This window comes from Canis aureus, chromosome 27, assembly GCF_053574225.1.
Source record: "Canis aureus isolate CA01 chromosome 27, VMU_Caureus_v.1.0, whole genome shotgun sequence".
Classification (NCBI taxonomy): domain Eukaryota; kingdom Metazoa; phylum Chordata; class Mammalia; order Carnivora; family Canidae; genus Canis; species Canis aureus.
The window spans coordinates 41,863,960-41,877,020 of record NC_135637.1 but is presented as its reverse complement, the minus strand read 5'-3'; the positions used below and the strand labels follow the sequence as shown (position 1 = coordinate 41,877,020).

Genomic DNA, 13,061 nt, shown 5'->3' with positions numbered 1-13,061 from the left:
CCAATTTCTTGATAGAGCATATATTTCCATTTATTTAGTTCTTTAATAAACTATCAATATATAGATCTAGCATGTTTCTTGTAAGCACTTTAACCCAATTTTAACTTTGGCAAGCGGAAAACAGTTAAGTGGAGCAGAGGTGAGACTCAATCCTGTCTGTTTCTGGTCCATTGAGTCTTTGAGCCACACCCCTTGTGAATTACTAGTATTGTTTGTCACGTGTAACCGATCTTCATTGTCTACTGATTCTGTAATTGCAAATTTGCCCACTTGCTCAAACTTATGTATAAACCCAGGTTCAATACCTGCCAAACTTCCCCAGTCATTCACAGATACGTACAGAGGGATGAAAACTTTGAGTCACCCCCTGTACACACTTCCAACTGAGGCCAAACAAGATGGTGCTTGGCCGACTTGTTCCATGTCTCCTATGGTAAACAAGTGTCCTTTTTCCAGTCTAGTTAGTGCCACATTGTTCACATCTTTGTACTTTTGTTGGTGATTTTGCCCCCAGTGTCACGCTGCAGAATGTGGCCATCTGTGTTCCTAACCCAAGAAGGCAGATTGTACCTTACGGAGAGAATATATGTGTTAGGTGCATTTTATTCAGGCGTGAGTTATAGTGCTGTTGGCTGTGAGCTAAGTGGTAGTGAATCAAAAGCACATATTAAATAAGGTGTCTTTAAACAGAAGTACACATAAAACAAGGTTATATATTGATTGGTTGATGAAAATGTTGTGACCAAAGGCGGGCAGTTTCCTAAGCTTGTGTTCCCCCCAGCGGTGTGATAACCCTGGATTCTCTCTGGAAGCAGAGGTTCAGTATTTGTTAATTCAGTGTTCATGGTAACTTCACACAACATAATTACCATGGCTAATGAGAATCAATTGTATTTATATGAAGCCGTGAACACAATGCTTCCGTGGGGAAATATTGCAAATAAGCTTGTAGCTGAGGACACATCTTCACTTTTTTGGAGCATGGTTCATAATTTTTTGGTGACTTCAGTTAGCCACGGATCACAAGAATATAAACAGTTATCTGAGAATTGTCCATTTTTCACACACGTTCGTATTCTAATCTATCTTATGCATCTTGCTGAAATACTGAATTTTCTTGCTTTGATTTTCTTTAACTTTTACATTTGCATGTATCTATGCATTTTCTGTATTTCCCAATAGCTGTATAAAATCATTTGTGGAAAGAGACATGAACTAAATAAGTAAGTGACACCCTCGGGCAGCTGCCCAAGCTGATAATCATCCCATGCATTAGAATGCCCTTCAGAAAACCAAATTTGTATTTCTGAGACTTGTTGAAATGTTCATGGCAGATGTGCCCTGAAAACTGTGAATTAGAATGTATAGGGCAACACAGTCTTACAACAAACAGCCTGACTGTCATGTTTCAACCTCTACGTCGTGTCCAGAAATTCACAAAGTGCCAAGGTGGCATGCCTCCTGTACTGACAACCAGAAATGTTGATCTGTGTGTATTTATATTTATGCAGTGTGAGTGTGCATACATGCGTGTGTACCTACATATGTGCTTACTTCTGGTGGGTTTACATATGATGAAAATGAATGAAATCTACTATTTTTTTTAAGACATTTTGCATGTTCCCACCCCCTTTTGCTTGTTTGCATCTAGTGTGGGCGATTTCTTTGGGACCTTTCTGCTCTCTCCAGACTTTCCATATAAAGATTAAAACTGCTTTGTCTTCTTTTTGCTTATTTATTTCTCTTATATTAGCTTTAAACATCCCTCGCCCTAGCCTGTCTCTGAACAGGTGGACCATATGAGTGGAAGATCACAGATAAATGAGTGCAGTCCACTTCTGACCCAGGCTAGTGCTGCATTTTACCTGGTGTATGTCTTCGTGGGGATGTTTCCTTATTCTAGCAGTTGAAGAAAGTAGGAGAAATCTATGCTTAAGATGTTGGCCCAAACAACTACGGAAGAGAGCAGAGCTCACTAGTCGATGTAAATGCTGAACTAATAACGAGGCATATCTCCTGAGTCCTTTCCTGTCAACAACTAAATGCCACATTTTCAAAGTTGGAGGAAAAAATCTTTAATCTAATTGTTACTGAAACCATAAAGAGAGACAGCACCCGAGCAGAATACAACGCTGAAATCCAATGCTGTTAGAAAAATGCCTTCCATTTATTTTTTTAAGGACCTAAATTCTCCTTTTAAGAAAGAGCTTAAAATCCTATTTAGAGATCGTTCATAACCTTTATTATGATATCATTATAGGAATGACAAGATTGATTCTCTTTGTCCATGACTAGGCAATTGTTTCTCTTTTATCTTCCACTCAAAGATATAAACTAATAGAATTTATTGTAGCATCATATTTCTACTTGTAATTTCAAGGAATAGTAAGAATATATGTGGGCGCATAAATTCTCTTGGGGGCACCCAAAATAAGCTTCAGTCTTAAAATGAGAGTGATGGAAATTGAAATACTTTTTTGGATTAGCCTAAATTACCACCATAAACAAATGCATAGTAAATCCTTTTACGTGTAGTCCAACAATGGTTTTTGTTGGGCTTTGTCACTAAGTGAATGTTTATAAGGGCAACCAAAAATATAATGTCTGCTTTACTTTAAATGACCGTGTATTAAAAATTACACCTCTTTATAAATGTGATTTTTAAATATAAAACAAACTTGTGGATGATGAAGAGGGAAAATATTCATTGATGATAATATATTAAGGCGCTATAGCTTTTATGTTGCCTTTTATGAGTTTCAAAAGCATTTGGACAGCTGAAGAAAAATATAGAGCTTTTTCATGGTTAGGGTCTTTGAATTTGCAAATATGTCTTTGGATTTGCAAATATCACCTAGTGAGAAGTAAAATCCTTCAAATCATCTTTTCCAGCCAAATACTGTCATATAATATTTATTTTTAGAAACTTAATCCTGAATAAGACTGGGAAACGTAGAAAATGTTGAGATGTAGAGAATATTATGCTTTATTTTCTCCTTCACTAAAAATAGTTCTTTTCTTATAACAACTGCGATTCCATTACTATCCAAATCATCAGGGAGGTTTCCTTTGCATCTGGGATTTTGAGACTCAATTGCAAGATTAGTTGTTTGGTTTTTTTTCCCCTACATATTTAAATAATACTTCAAACTTTACATCTCATCAAATTGAATTTATATTGCTAAGCCAGCATGCAGAAAACTGTCAACCTGTCTACATAATTTAAAATTTCCAAAAGAAAATAATGTCACCGTGTAGTAAAAATGCAGTCGAATGCTAGACAAACTGTTACACTGTCAGGTGAGAGAGTCATCAGGTTTTCTCTTGTGTATTTGTCTTACTTCGAAATACCTGTGATGTGTCATCACAACTTAAGCCCCAATATTGCATAATGGACAGACAAAGCGCTATTGAATGTGTTGAAACGTTGCCTTCTTTTAATTAAAAAAAAAATTGTTAAAAAATTGGTGTTTGTAATAGTGATTTGATATAAACCAAATCTTTGTTATAACCTCTGGATCTTTTAGGTGCACAATAAATAAATGGGCTGGCACAATGGGTTAGATACAGAATGCTGGGATTGCTCTGGGCACATGTTGGCTCCTCACTGTGATGCTCTTGCTCCCTGGCCCCATACCTCCTGAGCCTCCCCAAGCCCCCTGAGCCTCCCCAGCCCTCCCCTGAGCCTCCCAGCCCTCCCCTGAGCCTGCCAGCCCTCCTCCTGAGCCTCCCCTGCCCTCCCCCTGAGGCTCCCCAGCCTTCCTCTGAGCCTCCCCAGCCCTCTCCTGAGCCTCCCCAGACCTCCTCCTGAGCCTTCCCATGCCGCACGGAGCATCCCCAGCCCACTGGCCTGTGGTCCCAGCTCTCCCACTTTCTCCTCCTTCCCCTTCATACCTGTGTTGTGCCCTTGGCTTCGGGACTTCAGGGTCCCTCCCCACAACCAGTCTAGTCCAGGACTGTATGTCCCCTCAGTGGGTAGATGGTAGCCATGGACATACTAGTTCCAAAATCTGCCCACACCTACTGTTGAAGTCTTTGTGTTTCCTTTTTGTTTTTGTTTTGATTCTTTTTGACTTTTTAAATCAGTCCTGCAACACAATTATTTTCTTTTTAAATTTCATAATTTAAAAACGGAAGTATACGTAAGAAGAGATGATTTTTTCTAAGAAAGCACAGTATCTTTTGGGACAGGGTTTACATTTAAAAAGATAGAAAAATGTCAGTTTAGAAGTCTTTCAGTCACATTTTCCCTGAGCCATCCCCATGTGTCCGTGTTCTCATATGTGCTGCTCAGACCATCACCTTTCTCTTCTTTGTGTTCTGTTGGACCTGCTGGAAGTCAGAGTTTCCTTTTAGACCCTCCTGCCAGGAAGTCTGACTTTGTAAATGCCCACGACTTTGTATCGATGGCTTGTTTCTTTAATCTTATTTGTATTATTTTTTTCTCAGTCAGAAGTTGCAAAATACTGTGGTTGTTGTACCTCATGCATATATTTTGTTGGGCCCAGTTAATTCAGAGTTTAAGTCTTTAAAATCTATGGCCAACCTTAGAACCAAGATGCTTCTTTTTAACATTAGAGTATCTCCTACAAGACTGTGTTCCATTAGGACAAGACTTTGCTGGGGCTAAGCAGCAGCCACCACTTCATAGAAAATATATGCCTCTCAGCTGGGCCTCGAGAGCATCAGGCTGGCTCCACTCATTCACATTATTTGGGGGACCCCCGTAGAGGTTTGGATTTGTACCCCCCTGAAAACAGGAGTCAATGAGACGACTCTTTCTTTTTCAATCTCTTTCAATTTCTCCATGAAAAAAATCACATTTAAAACTTAACATAGCATATCTCTAAAAATCAAAAAAAAAGAGAGAAGAGAAAAGAAAAAAGAAAAGAAAAGAAAAGAAAAGAAAAGAAAAGAAAAGAAAAGAAAAGCCTCTGCTCCATAGAGGCAGAGAGGTTACGTTTATTGGCAAAAATCCATTTATTCGTGGTTCAACACAGCGATTAAGGAAGAAAAGTGTAAGATGCAAGCACAACCAGAAAAGGCACTTTATTCTGTTGTGAGACAGGGAACGCTTTGTCAGGGATGGGTTAGGAGAAGGCGATCCCTAACTGGAAATGCAACTAATGAGTGGGATTCCAGCTAAAGCTTGAGGACTGGAACCCTGGATGTAGGAAAACTCTGCAGTGAATGACCGACCTTCACATTAGAGAAAATAAAAGTGATGCTCTGGTGGAGAGCAACAATGAATAAAGCTAGATATGCAGGGCAAATGCCGCATCACGGGCTGGTATGCTGTGTTAAGTTTTAATTTTAATCCAAAATGGAGAGACCTGGCCATCTCGCCCGCACCTACCGCTCAGTGGCCTTGTGCAAAGGGAGAAGGAACTCCCAGCCCTCTCCCTCCTCTGACAGGCAGGCTACCTCTGGCTCCAGCATCTCTTCCTAAGACTTCCAGCAGCATATCATTTCATAGATCTCTCTGAAATGCTCTTTGATTTTAAAATAAAGATGCTCACTTCCTCATACAGTTTAAATTCTAGCTTGTCAATAACTTAATGCATCAGGATTTTTTTTTATTTTATTATTTTTTTAAGGAGGAACAGTAGGTGCATTTTCTCCACAGGGGCTAAGATGCTAATGGTCATAAATTGGTCCAAATGGGCCTCACACCGAGTTAGGGCCTTCTATTTTTTACCCAAAGCTAAGGCCACAGTGATGGAAATTTCGGCCTTTACGGGAATGCCTATGTCAGCTTTGCAAGGATTCTTTTGAAACGCTTCTGTGATCCTCACCCACACTTTTATCTGCACTTGGTCTTGAAACCTACTTGAGGTTCCAGCAACCCAAGTGAGGGAGGAATGAGGTGAAAGTTACTGGAAAGGTCTACTGCTACCAGCTGGGGCGAGGGCCAGCTCTTGAAAGAAGCAGTCGGCAGTGTCCAACCGAAGTATCCTTGGAGGTATAGCACAGTAGGCTCCACCACTCCCAGTTTCCAAGAAGGTCCAACCCAATGGGTGGGCTTGCACTCATGGCTGTATCTTTCTGGTTGCTTATGGCTACTTGGCATATGACCTGTTAATTCTTCTAGTCTACTGTTACTTATTTTTTCTTTAGACACATGCCATTTCCCTAGTCTTGCTATCATTGCTCCCTTGGGTCGTTGCAGCCTCCTAACTGGTCTCCTTAGCTTGAGTTTTGCCCTCTGAACTAACACCCCTAATTCCTTCTCTATAACATACCCAAAGTGATCTTCCTCCCAACTCCTGTCCCCGCCCCCCCCCAAAAAAAAAGAGAGAGAGAGAGAGAGCGCTGTGGACCTGCTTTCTTCCTTTGTGTCACAAAAGGCTGGGCTTGTGCTGGAACACTTCTGGTGTGCTGTTGATGAAATGGGAGGTGACAGTTTTTATTTTATTTTATTTTCAGCTCACTCCAGTTGGCACCACGATATTCACCGGATTTTCGGGAGACAATGGAGCTACGGACATAGATGATGGCCCAAACGGACAGATAGAATATGTTATCCAATACAATCCAGATGATCCGGTATGTCAACACTACTTGCAACGTGACATTCCCACGAGGAATGAAAATAGTGATTACTTCAGCTGATACTTCCCGTGTTATTCAATGTTCAGCTCCTCAAGCCCCATTAGTAGTGGTCATTCAGCTGTTATGAATTATCTCAAAACTATAGTCTCTCAACCACTTGTGTTATATTTTTATTTATTTATTTATTTATTTATTTATTTATATTATTTTTTTTATTTACTTATTCATGAGCAACACACAGAAAGAGGCAGAGACACAGGTAGAGGGAGAGGCAGGCTCCCTGCAGGGACCTGATGTGAGACTCGATCCCAGGACCCCAGGATTACACCCTGAGTCAAAGGCAGATGCTCAACCACTGAACCACCCAAGCGCCTCTCCACGGTGTTCTGATATAAAAGTTCAGTACTTATTAAAATTCTCAAAATATTCAGGGAACAAAAAAAAAAAAAAAAAAAAAAGGAAAAAAAGAAAATCCCACGGGCATAGCAGGGTCTAAGGAAGAGTTGGAGGTGTTTCGGTTGGCTTATTTGTCTGCCCCCCACCACATGTGTCTCCATATGCTTGTAGGCAGAGGCTGGGAGACACAGAGATGGGGAAGTAAGAGGGTGGGACAGGAGAGGGACCATAAGGAGGAAGAGTCGCACAGAAAATCTAGTGGAAAAGAGTAAAGAAGGAGCAGAAGACAAAAAGACAAGAGAAATACTTTTCCTTAAGAGCAGAAACGACAGCCGACTGCGCCTTTCATTTCTGCACCAGTTGCCTTCTATACTATGTAGGTATGTAGGTTTTTTTAAAAGAATTAATTGCATGTGCACGCCGTGTTTCTAGCTTACATTTTGTGAAGGTCATTTCCTAATGTTTACTCTTCATGCTGTAAAAACTGAAATGCCCAGCAAGTATAGGACAGCTGGGCCATGAGTTTTGGGGAACTATTTATTGCATTGCATTAAAAACAATCCTATCCAAGGTTTAGGCATCACAAGAGACAAAAATGCATTCCTTAGGAACGATCTTCTAGAAGTTTGTGAAGTTGAAATTTCCTGTCACCTGTGCAATAGAATGTGTCCCCCTTTCAAAAATTTGTGGGCTTAGCATAAAACATCATATGTACCTTTTACGGCCTATCGATTGCATAAGCCAATCAGCCACATGCAGTGTCCAAATTACAGAAGAAGAAAAGTGTACTCTAGCAAGCTAGCACTTCTGTGGAATAAATAAAGACTTGCTCTGGGAATGTCCCTAATTGTGATGAAGCAAAAGAATAAGACAACATGAGAGCAACTAATTTAGGGTGTATCAGGAGAGAAAGCATTAACCCAGCCACGTCCTTACAGAGAGCACCCACCTTCAGCCATCACGGACATTTAACATAAAAACCTCGGTTACCTACTGATGTTTGTACCTGTCACTGTTCAAATGCTAGTAACTCTGCTTCTATGACAAGCACCATGCTATTCGTCTGCTACTTTCTTAATTTCAAAAGAAAATTGTGTAGACGACAAACATATTTAATCTGAAAATGTGGCCTCCTCTGGCTTTTGCAGCCACAATTACGGTTTCTTTCAAATTAGTCCCACCGTGGATGGAATGATAACAGCAGAGATGGGTTGGTTCTACTTAAAAATCTCAGGATGTTTTGTTCATTTTGTGTGTTTGTTTTCCAACTGATGCAACATTATTCATTAGCAGAAATCCCAGATTAACGAACTCGAGTTTCATTCCACCCACAGATATTTTGTTTGGCCACAAATTCGAGAATGTATTTTATTTATTTATTTATTTATTTATTTATTTATTTATTTATTTACTTATTTATTTATTTATGTATTTATTTATTTGAGAGAGAGAGAGAGAGAGAGCATGAGCAGAAGGGGCAGAGAGAGAGAGGGAGCATCTCAAGCAGACTCCCCACCGACTGTGGAGCCCCACGTGCACCGCTATCCCACGACCCTGAGATCATGACCTGAGCCAAAATCAAGAGTCAGAAGCTTAACCAACTGAACCACACAGATGCCTTCAGCCATCAATTAATTTAAATCATTTTTGAGACAATATCTAAAAATCAGGAAATTTCACATGCAGACCTAGATTTCCCTTCTCTCCTAAGAAATAAAAATATGACAACTTGGGTCCCAATTTCCAAATAAACCTGTCCAGTGTTTTTGTTTTTGTTTTGTTTTCCCAGTGAATATAATCCTCAGGTCTAAATGCTCCACATTTGTAGAGATTCCATATCTTTGCTGGTATTTTCCATGGTCTCACTTGCAGTGAGCATATTATTCACATCCTTGAGCACACACATAGTTAAAATAGCTGATTTAAAAATCCTTATCTGCTTATCCTAACATTGGTGTTCCCTGATCTTTCCATCTGAAAAGAGATCTCACTGATGGGTCAAGTTGTTTTGAACTCCCTCCTGGACACTGGGAATGCTCTGTTGCATAGAGACTTCCTTCTCTTATATTCCTCTGAGAAGATTTGTCCATACGTTTGTTTTTAATTTACCAGAGAACACTGTTGGACTTGAATTAGAAGCTCTTGGGTGCAGCTCGCATCTCAATTCTGTGTAGATTGAACAGGTGCACCTGTTCTAGTCGGCCTCATGCAGGTGTGGTCTAGAGGTCACACACACCTTGGACACAGTTTATACGTGGCATTTGTGTTCTTCCTTCCTGAGGTCTCTTTCTAGTTCACCACCCCCCTTCCATCAGCATTGGTTGTCCCAAAATCTATGCTCTGATTCTTCTTCAAGCCAGATAGACTTTCTTTTAAAAATTTAAAAATTTTTAAAATTTAAAAATTGAGCTTTCTTTTCTTTTTTTCCCCTTTTCTTTTCTTTTGCCATCATTTTCATTGAATTTTATCTAAAATAAACCCAGAATGAGTTTAGGGATGAATAGATGCTGAACTGATTGGCCAGATTTAAAGCAAAAGCATTTATTTTTCTGGCTTCCAAAATAGTCTGGTTCTTCCTGTCTTTGGAGATATGCCAGGAATGCACTTTTTTTCCTTTTTTTTTTTTTTTTTAATTGGAAGAATGACCTGCTCTGGGTAATGAAGTATGAGCTCACTGAACAAAGTACAATTCACCATTCCCCTTCATCCCCTTCCCCAATCTTCCTTCCCTGACACCAATGTTGAAAATGGATATTATATAGAAATCACAAATTGCCATGTTTGAACTCTTTGGTGCAAACAAATGGTGGTAGCAGAGAGGATTTCCAAATACCTGAACTTTGATTTAGAAGTATCCCAGGGCTATTGAGAGGTAACCCTAAAATCACATGAGATATTGTCACAGTTGGTTATTATCAGATGACTCTGGTGGAACCCACTGATCAACATGGAAAATTTTTTTTTTTTATGAGCATATTGGGGCGCTTGGATAATTCAGTCGGTTAAGCGTCCAAATCTTGGTTTGGGGTCCTGGGATGAAGTGCCCATTGGCTCTGTGCTCAGCAGAAAGTCTGCTGGAGATTCCCTGCCTCTGCCCCTTCCCCCATTCTCTCTCTCAAATAAATAAATCTTTAAAAAAAGAAATGAGAGGGATCCCTGGGTGGCGCAGCGGTTTGGCGCCTGCCTTTGGCCCAGGGTGCGATCCTGGAGACCCGGAATCGAATCCCACATCGGGCTCCTGGTGCATGGAGCCTGCTTCTCCCTCTGCCTGTGTCTCTGCCTCTCTCTCTCTCTCTGTGACTATCATAAATAAATAAAAATTAAAAAAAAAAAAAAAAGAAATGAGAGTCTTAAATCTGAAGCCCACAGGCAGTATTCCGTTTTCAGATGGTAAGCATGCTCTCTGTGACTTTCAAAGGGACTAAAGCTGCAACACCGCATCCTCTAATTCATATTGTATTCGAAGGAATTGACTGTCCCTTTCCCTGTTTTCAGACATCCAATGACACCTTCGAAATTCCCCTCATGTTGACTGGAAATGTAGTGTTAAGGAAGAGGCTCAACTATGAAGACAAGACTCGGTACTTTGTCATCATCCAAGCTAATGTGAGTATTCAATTTTCCTAGCTTCCCTCTTGGGAACTTATGAAGTAAGCCCTCACCCACACTATAGAAGTGCTCTGAGAGTGGTTGGTGTGATGGCCTCCACTGGGTGGGGAGAGGTGGGTGGGGGCTGCCCACAGCAGAATTTAGATATTATATTCTTCTAGATGGGGAAGGGGATGGAATGGGGCAGGGGGATTGTTTCTACACACTGTTTGCTTCATTCAGAATCATACCCACTCTTCAATAATTTGCCTTCGGCTCACACCAAAGTGTTTCTCAAAGTGGGATGCCTGTAACATCAGCAGGAGAATCACTTTGGGAATATATTAAACCCGCAGATTCCCGGACCCAGCCTCAGATCCTCTGAATAAACATTTCAAAGGGTACAAATGGAGTACCTGCATTTTTATTAACTGCCCAAGAGAGTACAGAGTACACTAAAGGAAGAGAAAAACTGTCCAGTTGGCAACCTTTTCCCCCATGGCTGTGATCTCTTGAATAGTTGCTCACTAGGCATCAGCTACTGTGACCGTAACCTGGTTGTGTGCACAGCAGGAAAATCAGTTGCTTACATAAGGCAGACTTTTATTACTTTTTAAATAAAATCCTTAGATTTATGCAGATCAAGGATTGGTTTGACTACTCAAGTAGTCACCAAGGACTACTCTGGTTACTTGTCTCCTTAGGCACTGTGCCCGTTTCCTGAAATTTGGTTATTTTTCCAATGTCTTATTTGTCAGATGCTAGTCAATACTACAGCCGTAGCATCACAACTGCATTTCAAGGCTGAGTGTAAGCAGGTGGAAAGGAAGCAAAACTAGGACTCTTCTCATGTTAGTCTATTCCTCCTTTGTCTGCAAGGAAACTCTTTCCAAGTCCTCTCTCACCCAACTTCAATTCAGCGTCTTGGTGTCCAGCAGATATAAAAAAAGTGACATCTACCGGGGAGAGCATCTCAGAGCTCCTCAAAACCCTGAAATCTTCTTTAAAATATTATTTCTGGGCGGGGGGTGGGGGAGAATGGGTGATGGGTACTGAGGGGGGCACTTGACGGGATGAGCACTGGGTGTTATTCTGTATGTTGGCAAATTGAACACCAATAAAAAATAAATTTATTATTAAAAAAATAAAATATTATATCAAAAAAATAAAAAATAATGTAAAATATTATTTCCATGAAAATGAAAATGAAAATGAAAATGAGAAGAAAGAATACAGTTTCCCTTGCCTGACTTAGAATCTCTCATAAAATGTAAGGAAAAGTATGACTGTTGTGGAATATATTTGAAAACTAGTTTTTATGATGCTTTTTTAAATGAGGTATTTAAAAAAAAAGAAGGAATGCAAGCTAAAACATCTGAGTTGCTATTCCATTTAAATTATTTATAAAGACATCTGGAACAATTTGTATGCAATTTGCTAGACTGCCCATAACTGACGGAGGGAGTGTTAAATTTTTAGCATTTCAGGGATAAAATTAAAATTATGAAATAGAAGCCTATGCATGAATCATCGAAAGGAAGGAATGGAATTGGCAAGAAATTAAAGAAAAGGTTAATTTATCTATAACAATTTTTATAAATTTGAATCATACAGTATACAATGTGAATGTTAAATACAGGAGATTATAAGCTTTTTTGTGTTTTTAAAAACTTTCAGAGATATATTCTTCTAGTGGTTTTAGAATATACCAAAATTAGGATGAATTATAATTTATTCAACTATACTTTCCATTTTTTGTTTTGTTTTGTTTTGATTTTTTTTGGCATAGGATGATATCTACCCTCATGACCCTCCGAAGAGGCAGTGGGTGCAATTTTGTGGCAAAAGCATTCATTCTAGAACGACATTGCCTGGATTTAAATGTCAGTGCTGCCATTGACTAGCTGTGTGACCTTGGGCATATGCTGTACATCAGTTTCCTACCTAGTAAAATGAGGATATTAATAAAACATCCCACACAGAGTTCTTGTGAAGATTAGCCAACCAGCAATCACAAATACACTTAAGACGAATGCTTGAAATATATTCTCGTATCATTACAGTATTCTTTAAGGTCCTTATGTACTGGAACTTTATTGTCTAAAAATGGATGATTTAGGGGCATCTGGGTGGATCAGTCCATTTAGCCTTGGACTCTTGATTTGGGCTCAGGTTGTGATCTCAGGGTCCTGGGATCGAGCCCCATGTCAGGCTCTGAGCCCAGGGGAGGCTCATTGAGATTCTCTCCCTTCCTTGGCCTCCCCCTCCCTTCATACTCTCCATCTCTCAAATAAATAAATAGATAAAATCTTTTTTAAAAATTGATAATTTAAAAATGGAATTACTATGAGAAAAATTATGCATGGCTATGCATGTATAGGCATAGATTTTTGATTTTAGTAAATTGCCCCATATCATTTTCAAAAGTATGACAACACATCACGCTCCCACAAATGGTGAAGAATCACTTGTTGCCTCTACATCGTAGACACATAATTTACTTAAAACAGTGTGTTGTTGGAACT

At 39.7% G+C, this 13,061-nt stretch overlaps 1 protein-coding gene across 2 annotated transcripts in view; it reads left to right on the top strand.

Moving 5' to 3' along the window:
• The window catches only part of PCDH15 (protocadherin related 15), an 869,139-nt gene that overhangs the window by 404,047 nt on the left and 452,031 nt on the right, over positions 1-13,061 (top strand). For both annotated transcript variants that reach the window (XM_077874888.1, XM_077874887.1), the window contains exons 7-8: positions 6,427-6,546; positions 10,444-10,554. In XM_077874888.1, the coding sequence (XP_077731014.1) occupies positions 6,427-6,546; positions 10,444-10,554 (231 nt within the window). The remainder of the gene's footprint in view (positions 1-6,426; positions 6,547-10,443; positions 10,555-13,061) is intronic.